The sequence below is a fragment of the Schistocerca piceifrons genome, chromosome 11 (assembly GCF_021461385.2).
Source record: "Schistocerca piceifrons isolate TAMUIC-IGC-003096 chromosome 11, iqSchPice1.1, whole genome shotgun sequence".
Taxonomy (NCBI): domain Eukaryota; kingdom Metazoa; phylum Arthropoda; class Insecta; order Orthoptera; family Acrididae; genus Schistocerca; species Schistocerca piceifrons.
The window spans coordinates 3,958,204-3,972,078 of record NC_060148.1 but is presented as its reverse complement, the minus strand read 5'-3'; the positions used below and the strand labels follow the sequence as shown (position 1 = coordinate 3,972,078).

The following is a 13,875-nucleotide window of genomic DNA, read 5'->3' as shown; positions in this document are numbered from 1 at the left end:
GGTGTTCCGACTGCTTTGACACACTTATCATTCGATTTCACAGACACTATTTGGCCCAGAAATTTGATTTTTACACATTTTCTTGACTGATACATTACCCCCATAAATGACTTAATTTTGTTTCGATGTTCGACACAGTTATTGTGCAGCATTAAATGTAATAAACCACTGCACGAAATTTTGAAGAGTTTGCAGAGGTTAAAGTCCATACCGTCTACTTTCCGTATGGTCGATTTCAGTTGCCACTAGAAATTTCAAAAAATTACATTCAAACGAATAAAATTCATGAAGTAAGACACTTTGATATTGTTTTTAAATAAAGAAAGTATTAAGCACAAAACAAGGTTTGAACTCTGAACCTTTCACTTAGCAGCCAAACACTTTAACCATTGCTCTAACACAGCTCATTATTCAATGTACTTCCTGGAGGAGTTTAAACTAGGACGCAAAATACCGACAAACACTGTTCGTATGACTATGAATTACTCACGTTTCGTCGAAGTACAATAGGAAATAAACAATTACCGCTGTTCTTTATTGCGAAAAAGCGGTTAGTGAGAATGATACAAACACCTTCCCTTGCTATCACCTGAATTAAGAGGCTTATTGCTTGTTTGGTTTAATTAATTAATAGAATATGACGCAATTGATATAAATAATGTTTTTTCCAAACTTTCTGTAAGAGAAATTTGGCTATCAAGACATTGCTTTCGTTGAGTTACTTTATTTATGACTGAATGTTTCTAAAACTGAAGACAGTGTGTCCGTGCTCTGTACTGCAGTCGAGCTCTGGCAACGTCGTTCTCTGTTCATTGGCTGACTGTGGTTTGTGACATCAGATGCACAGAACGAAGCTAAATTCGGCCGCCGTCGTAAATGACGTGCACTTTAGTAATTCCCTCCCCTGCTCCACGCGCAAATAGGGCGAGGGAAAAACGAGTGTCTACGTGCGTCCGTACGAGCCCTTAATCTCGTACCTTATCTTCGCAGTCCTTACGGGTGATGTACGACGGCAGTAGAATCGTTAGGCAGTCGACTTCAAGTGCCAGTTCTCTAATTTTTCTCAGTAGTTTCCCCAAAAAGAAATGGGAGGATGACGGTTCAATCCCGTCTCCGGCCATCCTGATTTAGGTTTTCCGTGATTTCCCTAAATCGTTTCAGGCAAATGCCGGGATGGTTCCTTTGAAAGGGCACGGCCGATTTCCTTCCCAATCCTTCCCTAACCCGAGCTTGCGCTCCATCTCTAATCACCTCGTTGTCGACGGGACGTTAAACACTACACCACCACCACCGTCCCCAAAAAGAACGTCACCTTCCCTCTGGGGGTTCCCATTTGAGTTCCCGAAGCATCTCTGTATAATTTACGTGTTTTGAACCTACCGTTAACGAATCTAGCAGCTCACCTCTGAATTGCTTCGATGTCTTCCTCCGGTTCGACCCGGTGCGGGTACCGAACACTCGGGCATTACTCTAGAATATGTCGCACACGCTTCCTGTGTGCGGTCTCCTGTACGCGAGACCCTCTCTTACCGTAAACTCTCCCCCTAAACCGATGCCACCGTTCACCTCCCCCCACCACAATTCTCACACGACCGTTCCATTTTGTATCGCTCTGCAGTGTTATGTCCAGATATTTAAATGACTGGACTGTGTCTAGCGGGATGTTAGCAATACTGTACCCGAACATTACTGGTTTGTTCTTCCTACTCGTCCGCATTAACTTACATTTTTTCCACATTTACAGCTGGCTGCAATTTGTCACACCGACTGGAAATTTTGTCTGTCATCTCGCATCTTCCTACAGTCACTCGACTTCGACACCTTGCTGCACACCACAGCAAACGAGCGCACGTTGCTGCCTACCCTGTCCGCCAAATCTTGTTTGTAGAGACCAGTGGCAGACTTATTACACTTCCCTGGAGGACTCCTCGTCTCTGACGAACAATCGTCGTTGGAGACCGCGTACCGGGTTCTGTGACGTAAGAAGTCTTCGAGCCACTCACGTATCTGACAATGTAATGTGTACGTCCGTACCATTGTTAACGACTTGCAGCGGGGCACTGTGTCAGATACTTCCCGGAAGTCTAGAAATATGGAATCTGCCTGTTGCCCGTCACCCGTAGTTCACAGAATATCGAGTGACAGAGGGGCGAGCCAAGATTCGCACGAGCGGTGCTTTCTACAGCTGTGCCGATTTGTGGACATAAGCTTCTCAAGTTTCGAGACAGTTTATTATATTCGAATTGAGAATATGTTTGAGGATTCTGCAGTAAACTGAAGTAAGTGATATTGGTGTGTAATTGTGTGGGTCCATTCTCTTGCCCTTCTTATAGACAGGAGTCACCTCTTTCGTTTCACTATTTTTGGCCAGACAGTATATTTCTGTCCTCCCCTCCCCGTGGTTCTCAGCGTGTGTGTACTTGTTAAACAACCCTTCAGACTAAAATAGTTTTAACACCGAACTGCTGCCTAAAAGCGCTATTTAGTTTACCGCAAGCGTGCCGGCGTGTATTTCGACTTTCGTTTTCCCATTCCCGTCCGTACACACTACCGTCTTCGGCAGTCCTAAGTTCTACTGTACAATCCGGGCAGCACGCGTCTGTGAAGAATACCGATTCGCTCCTCAGCTTCATTTAAGTCACACGGAGAATTAAGAAACTGTTCTTCCGTTGTGTTTGATTGAAAGAAGAGTAAAATCCTTCAATGAGTTTGTCTGCACCACCAAGTCAACTCAGAACTGCAGTCTCATAATTTATTTTCTGACGTAAATGCCCAGTGAATAGAAACACGATAGTTGCCATTAAATCGGGGGTGGTGTAGAATTTGGCTGACGATGTGTGCCGTTGCGCTCAATCTGGCTGGCGCATTTCCCACACCACCACACTGCGCTGTGTGACTGTAAGGAGGGTGAAGACTGGGAAACTGCATATGTGCCACATTTAGATCAGATTGCAGTCATATTGCATATGACTTGGATTTATATTTCACACTTCTTAAAAAAGGTTCAGTGTTATGTAATTATTTTTGGAACACTGTAGATGTAATACTTTTTTTCTAATACAGACTGTCAGTATAGGGACACACTCATAATTCCACATATTTTCACACTTAAGTTTCCACATAATCGTAACTTGTTTAGTTTTGTAACTGAAAAAAGTCTCTAACACACGTGTATCAGTCGAAATATTATAGCATGGACACGTGGCAACTATCTGAGGAAAGCAGTGTAGATGTACTAGACATTTTTAATGCCAAATGTATTTGTCTTTCAAATGGGAATTACCTTGCAGGTCTAACATTTACACCTGCGCGTGCACAAGGGCACCCTCAACTGACACGTCCAACAGTCCCAATAGCAGTTTGAAAACAAATGTAAGATTTGCAGTGTGCTCAAAACGTTTAGGAAACAGTCCTCGTAATTCTTTTACGGCGACAGTGAATTCTTCAAACTTCACGCTTTAACGCCAGTGACCATAGGGAACTGTACTGTGTCAGAATGTGTCCCTTCTATAATGCAATTTCTTTTAAATGCGTCACTATTGAACCAGAAAGATGTTACACTGCAGTATCTCAATGTGGGCGGTGTGCAGCAAGGTCCATTTAAAGTATGAAGTCTGCAATCCGTGCCAGATGTTCTAATTTTTGTCCCTGCACTAGTTTCATTTCGTAAATACAACAGTGGTGGTTTTAAATTGAAAAATTGTTCCGGGCTTACAACTCGACTTAACCGACATACTTTTCATTCATACACGAAGTCTATGTATTCTTTGTTCAATTCCACTGAAAACTGTTGCAGCTGACACAGGAGTAACGTGTGCGACTTTGGAAATTTTACTGTTTGTACAACCAGTTTCTTAACTTGCTCTGAGCCTCCAAACTTAGTACAAATTGCTTTTTGATGTAGAGAGCAATGAATCTCATCTGCCCATTGTAAATTTTTGCTCCTTCACTGTCAACAAAATCTTTAAATTCTTTCTGCACGGTATTATAATGTCGTTTCGTAGCAAATACGCAGTACCGGTCGCATACGTTTGTGGAGAAGAATTCTCCTCCCTCTCATCTGTCACTGCCATTCATTTTAAAGGATCGCGTCGATAGATTGCTAGAGTTCCCCTTTTTTTGTGCAGACAGCCACTTTACCTGTGAACGTCATTAGTACCTGGAGCAAATAGGGACGGGCAGATAGCACCGTATAAACATTGCCGATGCTGTGATTCTGCAGAGCTGAGAGTCGTGACGACCGAAAAATGCGGCACCACTATGCCGAACGAAATGTCGTGCAGTTCCGGGCACTTCGGAGAAGGACCGAGAGGAGCCGAGTGACGGGCCGGGGAACTCGATCCGCACGTACTGCGCGTGTGAAATTTGGCACGCCGTGGCCGCCTCTGCATTAAATGGTACTTCCCAAATGTGCCCTCCAAATGTTTGCATTGCAATTGAAAAGTTTTATATTAAAGGTTTGGATTCTGAGCTCAGTATTCTCACACACTGTGGGAGATTTAATTAGTGTCGCCATCAGATTTTAGTGAGCTCCCTTAATCGATAATGGTATTAACTGGAGCATTAGATTACCTTTCCACAAATTCACGAGCAAACGATCACCTGCCAACTTAACCTAGACGTCGCACTACACTACAGATCAGTCTGTCCCTACACCTAAGATTTAATAACTCACATTTGTAGGCGTTGCCTAATTGTAATCGAACTGTCATTTTCTGACCTAACAGAGATCTCAGGCTCTGTCACTGCAGTCGCATTCTAAAAAGTAGAGTCAAATCGTTACCCCTTTCAGTTATAAATATGAGTCATCCTGTGGTGCAGTTCTACTTGTCGTGTCTGTGCTTGCTAAGAAAATGGGGTGAGAAGTTCCGTCTTATGCGAGACACCTTTTTTGTTTTGTTTCACCCGACCACGTTTCAGCACTTTCGTGCTATCGTCAGTGGGTTCAGTTTTTATTTTTAACTGTAAAATTGTTGTTACGTATTGTTGTGGTGCGTTCTCCTGCCTATTTACTTCGCCAACAACACAGGAGAACGCACCACAACTTCAAAACTCTAAGTTACAGACAGAAAAAGTGATACAGTCTTATTTCCGTTCGTAAATGCATAACAGACAGAAAATAAATTACGTTTTGCTGTTTGCAGATGACAAGTTGTATATTGAGTAGCAAAATAGCTACAAAAATAAATGGACAATAACATTGTGTAAGGTATGTTGACTAATGCTTACACCCACTTTTTGCCAATTAAGTTATAAATGCAACTTCTACATAATGTTGTAAACAACAGAAATGTTTATATGTAACAACAGTTTTACAGTATTAAAAAAATTGAACCCACTGACGCTAGCACAAGAGTGCTGAAACACGTGTGGGTGAAACAAAACAAAAAAGGTGTCTTGCATAAGGCGGAACTTCTCATCCCGTATAAATTTTTGCCCATTTGTACTCCAGGTTTGTTTATGGGCTGTTATTTTTATTTGTAGTTCACTATTGCTGTTTCAGTTTACATTTTGTCATTGGAGGCAGTGCATAGACATGTGAAAACTACAAAATGAAGTATTGAGTGGAGAAATTGGAACATTTTGGAAGTATTCTCTTGTTTTGAATCCAGTGGAGGGGTGACAGCAGCAGAGATGGACAGAAATATTTGCACTGCATTTGAAGATAATCCTGTCAGGCAGAGCACAACAAAGTAGTAATTTTTTACGTTAGTGACACTCTTTATTCAGAAAGACTTGTAGGGTTTGATAAATATCTTTTAAACACCTTAAACCGTGTCACTGCACTCGAGAAGAGTCAAATGTGATGAACTGTGATCATTCCACCACAGTGTGACATTTGCACGCTACGGGGAAGGTTAAAAAATCGGGTGTGTGGGTTCTGCACGCTCAGAGCCAAAACCACAGTGTGTGACCGTACGTGCATCTCTGTTTTCTCGTCGTCAGTTGGCTCGTGAACGACACCGACCGTTCCTATCCTGTATCGTTACTGGTAACGAAAAATGCTGCTCTTACGCTAACGTAAGAAAAGAAAATAAATGCTGAGCCCAAACAAAGCAGCGACTCCCTGTACAAACACCCGTGTAGCCACTCGTGAATCGGCCACCACTTTTCCTATTTTCAGAGACCTGCTCCTCGCTAATGAGTTGACATACAGATCTAAATTTCTTATGCATCTAGTATGTAGACCACTTAAGTTCATATAATGTACAAAAAGTAGGATAAACCATTCAGATTTTTTTATGAAAAATTTTGAAAAACGTGTTTTTCATGCTGTGCTTCAAAATTGACAGTAGACACTTCATCTTTTGCACTGTAATTCCTCAGTCCTAGTATCAAGTCTAAATAACAGTGAATATATATATATAATCTAAAAACAAAGATGATGTGACTTACCGAACGAAAGCGCTGGCAGGTCGACACACACACACACACACACACACACACACAAAATTCAAGCTTTCGCAACAAACTGTTGCCTCATCAAGAAAGAGGCAAGGAGAGGGAAAGACGAAAGGATGTGGGTTTTAAGGGAGAGGGTAAGGAGTCATTCCAATCCCGGGAGCGAAAAGACTTACCTTAGGGGGAAAGAAGGGACAGGTATACACTCGCGCGCGCGCACCCACACACACACACACACACACACACACACACACACACACACACACACACACACACACATATATACAGACATTACGCTAACACAGCTCACCGTGCTGTTTGGTGGCGGCCCGCTGCTACGCCCCCTACTCCCTCCCGCCCCCTTTCTTCCGCACCCCCCTCCCCCTTCCTCCCAATTGACTGACCGAGCGAAACTTGAATCTATTCACTGCAAGTTGAACTACTATGTTTTCTGACTGAGGAGCTCTGTTATATTGGAAATGTGGTAGCACTCTTCAGAGGGGCAGTCCACACAGTACAGCGCGTTAATGTATGTTCTTTGTTTTTTCGCAGGACGACAGATCGTGTGAATGTTCCTCGAAACACAGATGCAGTACAACGAAGACAGTTCAAATTGTGCCATACTACTCACTGTCGTTAATACCTTTCTCGTTAAGAGACTTCCGACAGATGGAAATGGGAGCAGTGTTGCCTTGGAAGCTCGTGCAAATGCTTTTTGAGAACAGCTGCAAGTAGTGCAGTACGTAGCTTTCCAACACAATAAAAATTGGTACACAGGATACACTTCTCAGACATCACACGAATTTAAAAACGTCGATACTGACTGCATGCTACCTCTTCTCCGACGTCACGTGCAAGGTGGATGTCCCATCATTACGAAGACACGGTGCGCGGTTGTGTGAACTTGACAATACGTGCCGTGAAAAAATCGTATCCCTCCACTTTAGGTGAACACATTTTGTTGCCATCCTAGTTTTGGCAGATTGTTGTAAATAGTGGAGGAGAATGTTATGGAAAAATGCTAGGAACTTGTGCACTAGTCTGATATTACTCTGGTTTTCGATGCTGACGGTGTAGATCAGTTTCGACAGTCTTCAGCATTATAGATTTGGCAATTTTAAATTAATCTGTGCCCATTTTCAGATAAACTCCTGGAGCGGAAGTATCGAAATTGGTGTAACATGCTTGAACCCCGAGACAATGGAATTCCCATCTACTGCGTCGGAGCTTCGAGGAGGATCTTGGGTAAGTGAAATAAACTGTCATGTAATGTCGGGCAAATTAAAACTTGGGGGTTCTTGGATACCGTTTAGTAATAATACTGCTTGTCGTGGCAGTTGTACTATTCCAGAGGTGCTCTGCGTACAAGATTCTAATTGCCGGTGCTCTGCTTTATTTTACTCACTTCACATTGAATTGTGAAAGAAATATGCAACTGCTACTCTCCCTTATTTTTATCTACTTATTTAAAGCCATAAACACTTAATTTGCAGATGTGTACTGGTCCTGCTTTATAGTGTACGTTCTGTCGGCTAAATAAAATTGTGCCCCCACGGTGAGGAGCATACGAAAACATCCTTTCCATTAGTCTTCATTCACTTCAGACGTTACTGATTTTCCCTACGTGTCAGAGAGAGTACTGAGGAATATTACGATACAAACTTTGTGGTGTATTACTGAGGAATATTACGATACAAACTTTGTGGTGTATCACCGTATTTAAAACCAATTTTGATATAACTATTAGGATTTCCCCAATTTAATTAATTTTGCTAATATATGTATGTGATAGTTAAACAATTTTATTTCAATTTATATGTTGCATAAGTTTCCTTGTTATTATTTTAACCTCTCAGATAGCTGTACTGCACTGTGTAGATTTTCCCAGCACGATAACTATTAATATTCTTGTCAGGTCTGCAGGCAGACGGTACAGTCATTTAAACAGAATATTTCAGATGCAGGCTGGCCTCAATCTTACAGTGTGATCGGTAATATTGCCGGAACTAGTTTTCGCGCTGAATCCAGTTAAGAGTTATTTGTCTGTGGACAACTTGGGGATGTCCTGCTCTTCCTCCGACATTAAGACTGTGGCGAGACAACTTCAGCTGACCGTAACGAGAGTGGAAACTCGGCGTGATGTGGCCGGTGACCGTATTTACTCGAATCTAAGCCGCACTTTTTTTGCGGTTTTTATAATCCAGAAAACCGCCTTCGGCTTAGAATCGAGTGCTAAGTAAGCGGAAGTTCTGAAAAACGTTAATAGATAACGCCATAACTAACTTCTGCCGTCAAATATATGTAGTGCTACACAGGCATGCTTTGCAGGCACAAAGATAAATACTGATGCAAAAACCTCTGCGTCAGTAAATAAATTTAAAAAAAAAAGGTGGAAGACGAGCTTTTTTTTCTCCGCCCCGAGTTTCGACCACTGCATTTTCATACATTATCCGACGAAGTAAATACAAATTCCGTATTGTTCATCTTTGAATGTAGCAGCATTTCAATGTACCACGAAAATTCGACTGGCAAGACTGTTTGGGATGTTTATCAATATGGCCAACTCTACATTCTGAATTTTTTCCTACCTGTGAGAATAGATGGTTGCTAATAGGAACTTTTGTGAATTGTGAATCACATGCAGTATTCTCTTCATCATAAGAATAATACGAATATAAACATTTTGCCGTGTATTCTTTCGTGTTTGCTGCTATCTCATTTAAGTCTCGTATGCGTAATAAACTACGAAACTAGAGTGAGACAACAGCAAACGTGGAAGAATATACATATCGTGTCATGTTTATATTCGTATTATTCTTATGCCTAATAGTGATAGTCAGAAATGAAGCTCAGCAGTTGACTAGCTTTTTAAATCTAAGATGACTCTAATTTCTGTGCAGAATGTAATGTACTAAAGAGGCGTCTGCAAAGATTTTCAAACGGAGAAAAATTTTCGCTAAACTCTGGTTCAGAACGTCTTCTATCATACACAGTCTATTATTTGGTTCTTGTTCATCATTATCAAAGAAAGCAGCAGTGTAAGTAACAACAAATATCAGTCTCTTGCCATTGTTTCACTAATGAGAAGATTTCTCTCTCTCTCTCTCTCTCTCTCTCTGTTTTTTTGTAAGCGACATTAGCGTGCACAAAAACAAGCCATGCTGCGAGCAGCAACATGTCGTTAACAGTCATTATTAGAATGCGACAAACGCATGACACAGTACAGTAATGCATTTTCGGTTTAAATTGACGTAAACACCTATAACAAAGGGAACGGCACTGATCAGATCCAAGAAAAATAGGCAATGAATTCAAACTAGATGTAGCATGTGAAAAAGGAAGGGTACCCGTATAAATAGGGACGGAGTGCCTGATGCATAGCAATGGCTACCTGGTAGAGCTTAACTGCTAAGCTTACGACTCGAACCAAACTACTGTATCTGTATCGTCATACATTCGACCTAAATTGTGTCTCATATTACAATGGACCAACTTTGTTTCAATTTCGAGGTGGGGCCTAAAACTTTTCTCTCCCCTCAAATTTAGAGTCTCAAATTTCAGGTGCGGCTTAGATTTGGGAAAATTTTTTCCTCAATTTCGAGTCTCATTTTTCAGGTGCAGCTTAGATTCGAGTGCGGCTTATATTTGAGTAAATACGGTACGGTTCTCACTCGATAAGACTACTTGTGTCAGCTTTAACTGTGTTTGTTGCAGTTTGCACTTACAGGAGGTCACAACAGGGACACTATTTTAAGTTCTAATGACAGTGTGCACGTTTGAGCCGACTATTGTACTGGCTCCTGTACTTGGCAGGCCTGTGAATGAAATGCTTCGAATTGTCGAATATCTCGAAAAACCTCCGCGGATAGGTGTGGGGAGCTGACAGGTCCCGCTACCTGCAGTTTTATAGACCATTCTCGAATCACTGCAGTGTGGTTTACAGATCGGCCCGTATTTCCTACTACAAGGGGTTAGATGCTGCAGACCCTGAGGCTGTTCCAGGTACCTACTGCAGCTTCTCGAGTGGCCTTGCAGTGTTACGTGGGTTTATGCTTAATTACAGACTTACAATTTTATCAGTTGATTTGTTTTCACCATGTAACGCCCGCTGCTTACGTCCTCCTTCGTTGCTGAGCGATGTATCACTTTTTGTTCTGACGCCACGACTCTTCCTTCCCTATATCTTTACTACTTTTTATCTGTATAAATGACGAACTATTGGTTTTGCCGTTTAGCGACTTTTTAATAACTGTGGAAGTATTACAGGCATCAGGTCCCACCTAATGTGTTACCCGCCTATACGTTTTACATGAACCTTTCGAGACTCGATCGATCTGTTTACAGAGAGAAAGCAGAATATCTCTTTCTTTGACAATGACCCAGGAAGCTCGACACCCTCGCGGCCCGGGCTCTTCCGCGGCTCGCGGTAGTTTGCAGCATTCATTTTATTTCTCGCCCACTTGCCGCTGCGTCAAACTTTTGTGGTGATCGTCGGGCGACGTCTCCCACGTTATCTGCAACATAAATAAACTTTCTTCCCACATTATTTCTGAAAACCCCAAAACAAAGTTAAAGAACATAACAATAATAATAACTGTTCTTACAATTTTTCGTATAAGTCTTGGTCGATTTAATGAGGGGTGGGACAGGCCTAAGCCTTGTGACACCACAGCGTGCAGTGGCTGGTGATTCTGCCACGCCTCCTCGTTTCTCGACAGGCCCCGGAGATCTCAGTGTTCTGTCGTCGCCATTTAGTGCTGCAATCCACTCCAACCTTGAGCAGCTCTTCAGGAATTGAACCCCGTGCAACCGAGCCAGTTCCCGGGTACGCGCTACCGATTGTCTCGAGGATCCGGACGTGTCGGACCTCCGAATACGGAGCCGGCGGTGGAAGTAATTGCCGCGTCGGTGTCTTCGGAAGTCCGAAGCGATTTCGGGTCTGACACACTGTGATAAAACTAGTACTCAAGACTACATTTCTTCAACTCTCTTCTCTTCAGTATATACTACAGTTTCAGTGTTGCGTCTACATCTACACTATGCAGAGGGTATGTTCCATTGTACATGTTATTCTTGTGAAGTATGGAGTGCAGGAAAAATGTTTGAATGTCTTTGTGAGTACAATAATTGTTTTGACCCCATCATCACAATCCCCCATGTGATCAATAGTGTAACTGTACGACACGGGTCGTGTTCGGTTAGTTTGGACGGGACGACATTTGTGAGGTAGAGGTATGAAGTTTGACTCCCGGTCCAGCACACACTTTTAATCTGGTGGGAAGTTTTGAAGATGCAGATGATTGCCTAATGGAAAGTGAGAAGATGACATCACGTGATGTGCGGGTGTACCACAGACCAATTGTGGGGTGTCGGATTTACGAGAAAATGAGAAATGTTGCCCGAAAACTATTTTTGTGGTCAGCCAGAAAGTGATGGAGAACATACTGACCATAATTTGCAGTCTGCAAGTCTGCATTATTCTTGTACTCACTGAAACAAATGTTTCCACACTCTTATTTACTCGACAGGATCAGAAACTGTGATAATCATAAAAGGTTTGAATTGTAACTGATTCAATTATATTCAAAAAAAGTTCACATGCGAAACATAATAATATTCCTGACAACAATAATAATAAAAAACACTAATAGCAGCTCAAAGGCGACCTCCACGGTAAGTTCCAATTAAACGGTCTTTCACCCTGACTTCTAATAATCGAAGTTAATTGTTCACCACAAAAGTGGAAAATAATCTCATCACTTGTAGTGTGGTTTTGTTAACATCACAGGTGGCACCCCCCCCCCCCCCCCAAAAAAAAAAAAAAAAAAAAAGAAAGAAAGTTATTAATCCAGAATGGGATTTTCACTCTGCAGCAGTGTGTGCGCTGATATGAAACTTCCTGGCAGATTAAAACTGTGTGCCGGACCGAGACTCGATCTCGGGACCTTTGCCTTTGAGTCTCGGTCCGGCACACAGTTTTAGTCTGCCAGGAAGTTTCATATCAGCGCACACTCCGCTGCAGAGTGAAAATCTCATTCTGGAAACATCCCCCAGGCTGTGGCTAAGCCATGTCTCCGCAATATCCTTTCTTTCAGGAGTGCTAGTTCTGCAAGTTTCGCAGGAGAGCTTCTGTAAAGTTTGGAAGGTAGGAGACGAGGTACTGGCAGAAGTAAACCTGTGAGTATCGGGTGTGTGTCATGCTCGGATAGCTCAGTCGTTAGAGCACTTGCCTGCGAAAGGCAAAGGTCCCGAGTTCGAGTCTCGGTCTGGCACACAGTTTTAATCTGCCAGGAAGTTTTTTAAGTTATTAATGTTTTACTTGCTCGCAGGTATACGTTCGTCCAGTAGTCGATGGGGAAATGGGAAATAGATTTGTGTATTTGCAGATTTTTGTACAACAGTAGAGGAGAGTGTAATGAGCGACATACTAAAAATCCTGACTGGTGGTGAGTGGTGAAGGGGGAGCTCCTTTAAAAGTCACATTTTTATGTTTTTCTCGGCTATATCAAAAACTGCAGTGCCCGGTGAGAATGTTTCCTAGTCCAAAATTAAATTGTGGGAGTGGATCGGTGAGTAGAGGCGAGAGGGATAGTGGGTGCCGGTCAAAGACTGTGCATTTTCCTCCTTCGTAGGTCTATAGCTAAAGAATGATCAGCAAAGCTGAGTGGGCCACTGCACTCGACTGCATCACTGCGAGGTGTCTCGCAAAGTCGTACCGACCCTCCGTTCCATGTTGTACGGATCACTGGTGACCCGGTGTGTAGACCTGTCCGGGTGGTGTTTATTTTCCACAAATTGCGTTTAGATTATGTGGATGTGAATTGCTAATATTACCAACGCAAGAAAGACGTATGGGCAGAATGGTAATATTAGCATGTGAACAGGAAAATTAAAGTACCTGTTTTTAATATTAATTCTACAAAGAGGCCAGTGAAATTTATATAATTTGAAAGGTATTTTGCCATAGATGTGCATGTGTGTACGTAGCCATTAACACTATGCCTTTTGGCGACACCACAGTGGTGTCGTGGGCATTGTATCGGGCAGTGGCCGGCGACAGCACTTTAGTATCTTTTGCATTCTGCTGGTGTTTTGCTTAGGTGACAATAAGTTACACACGTCAACAAGTTTTTGTTTTTATAAGTACTTGTGCACTTTTGTCGTGGCGGACGAAAGAGACAGTAGGATTATTTACGTTGAATGTGCGGGCATCTTGTCCGATGTTCTGGACGACTTTCCCTATTGGGAAGAAGACATTGGATATAAAAAAAACAAAAGTGAAACAGAATCGTAGGAAGATAGTGAAATACGTCCCACATGAATTTGGCGAACACTACGGTTGCCAACTGATTTGTCTGAATCAGACGAAGGAGACAGTGAACAGTGGTCAGACTTAGATTTACCGAAGACCGATAATAAATTTGAAGGATCCCCGGGTCCAAACATATTTCCCAAAGAATATATTAGCAATGA

The 13,875-nt window shown here is 42.3% G+C and overlaps 1 protein-coding gene across 1 annotated transcript in view; it reads left to right on the top strand.

Moving 5' to 3' along the window:
* The window catches only part of LOC124720189 (neuralized-like protein 4), a 296,164-nt gene that overhangs the window by 14,542 nt on the left and 267,747 nt on the right, over positions 1–13,875 (top strand). The window contains 1 exon segment of the mRNA XM_047245512.1: positions 7,546–7,647. Within this exon segment, the coding sequence (XP_047101468.1) occupies positions 7,546–7,647 (102 nt within the window).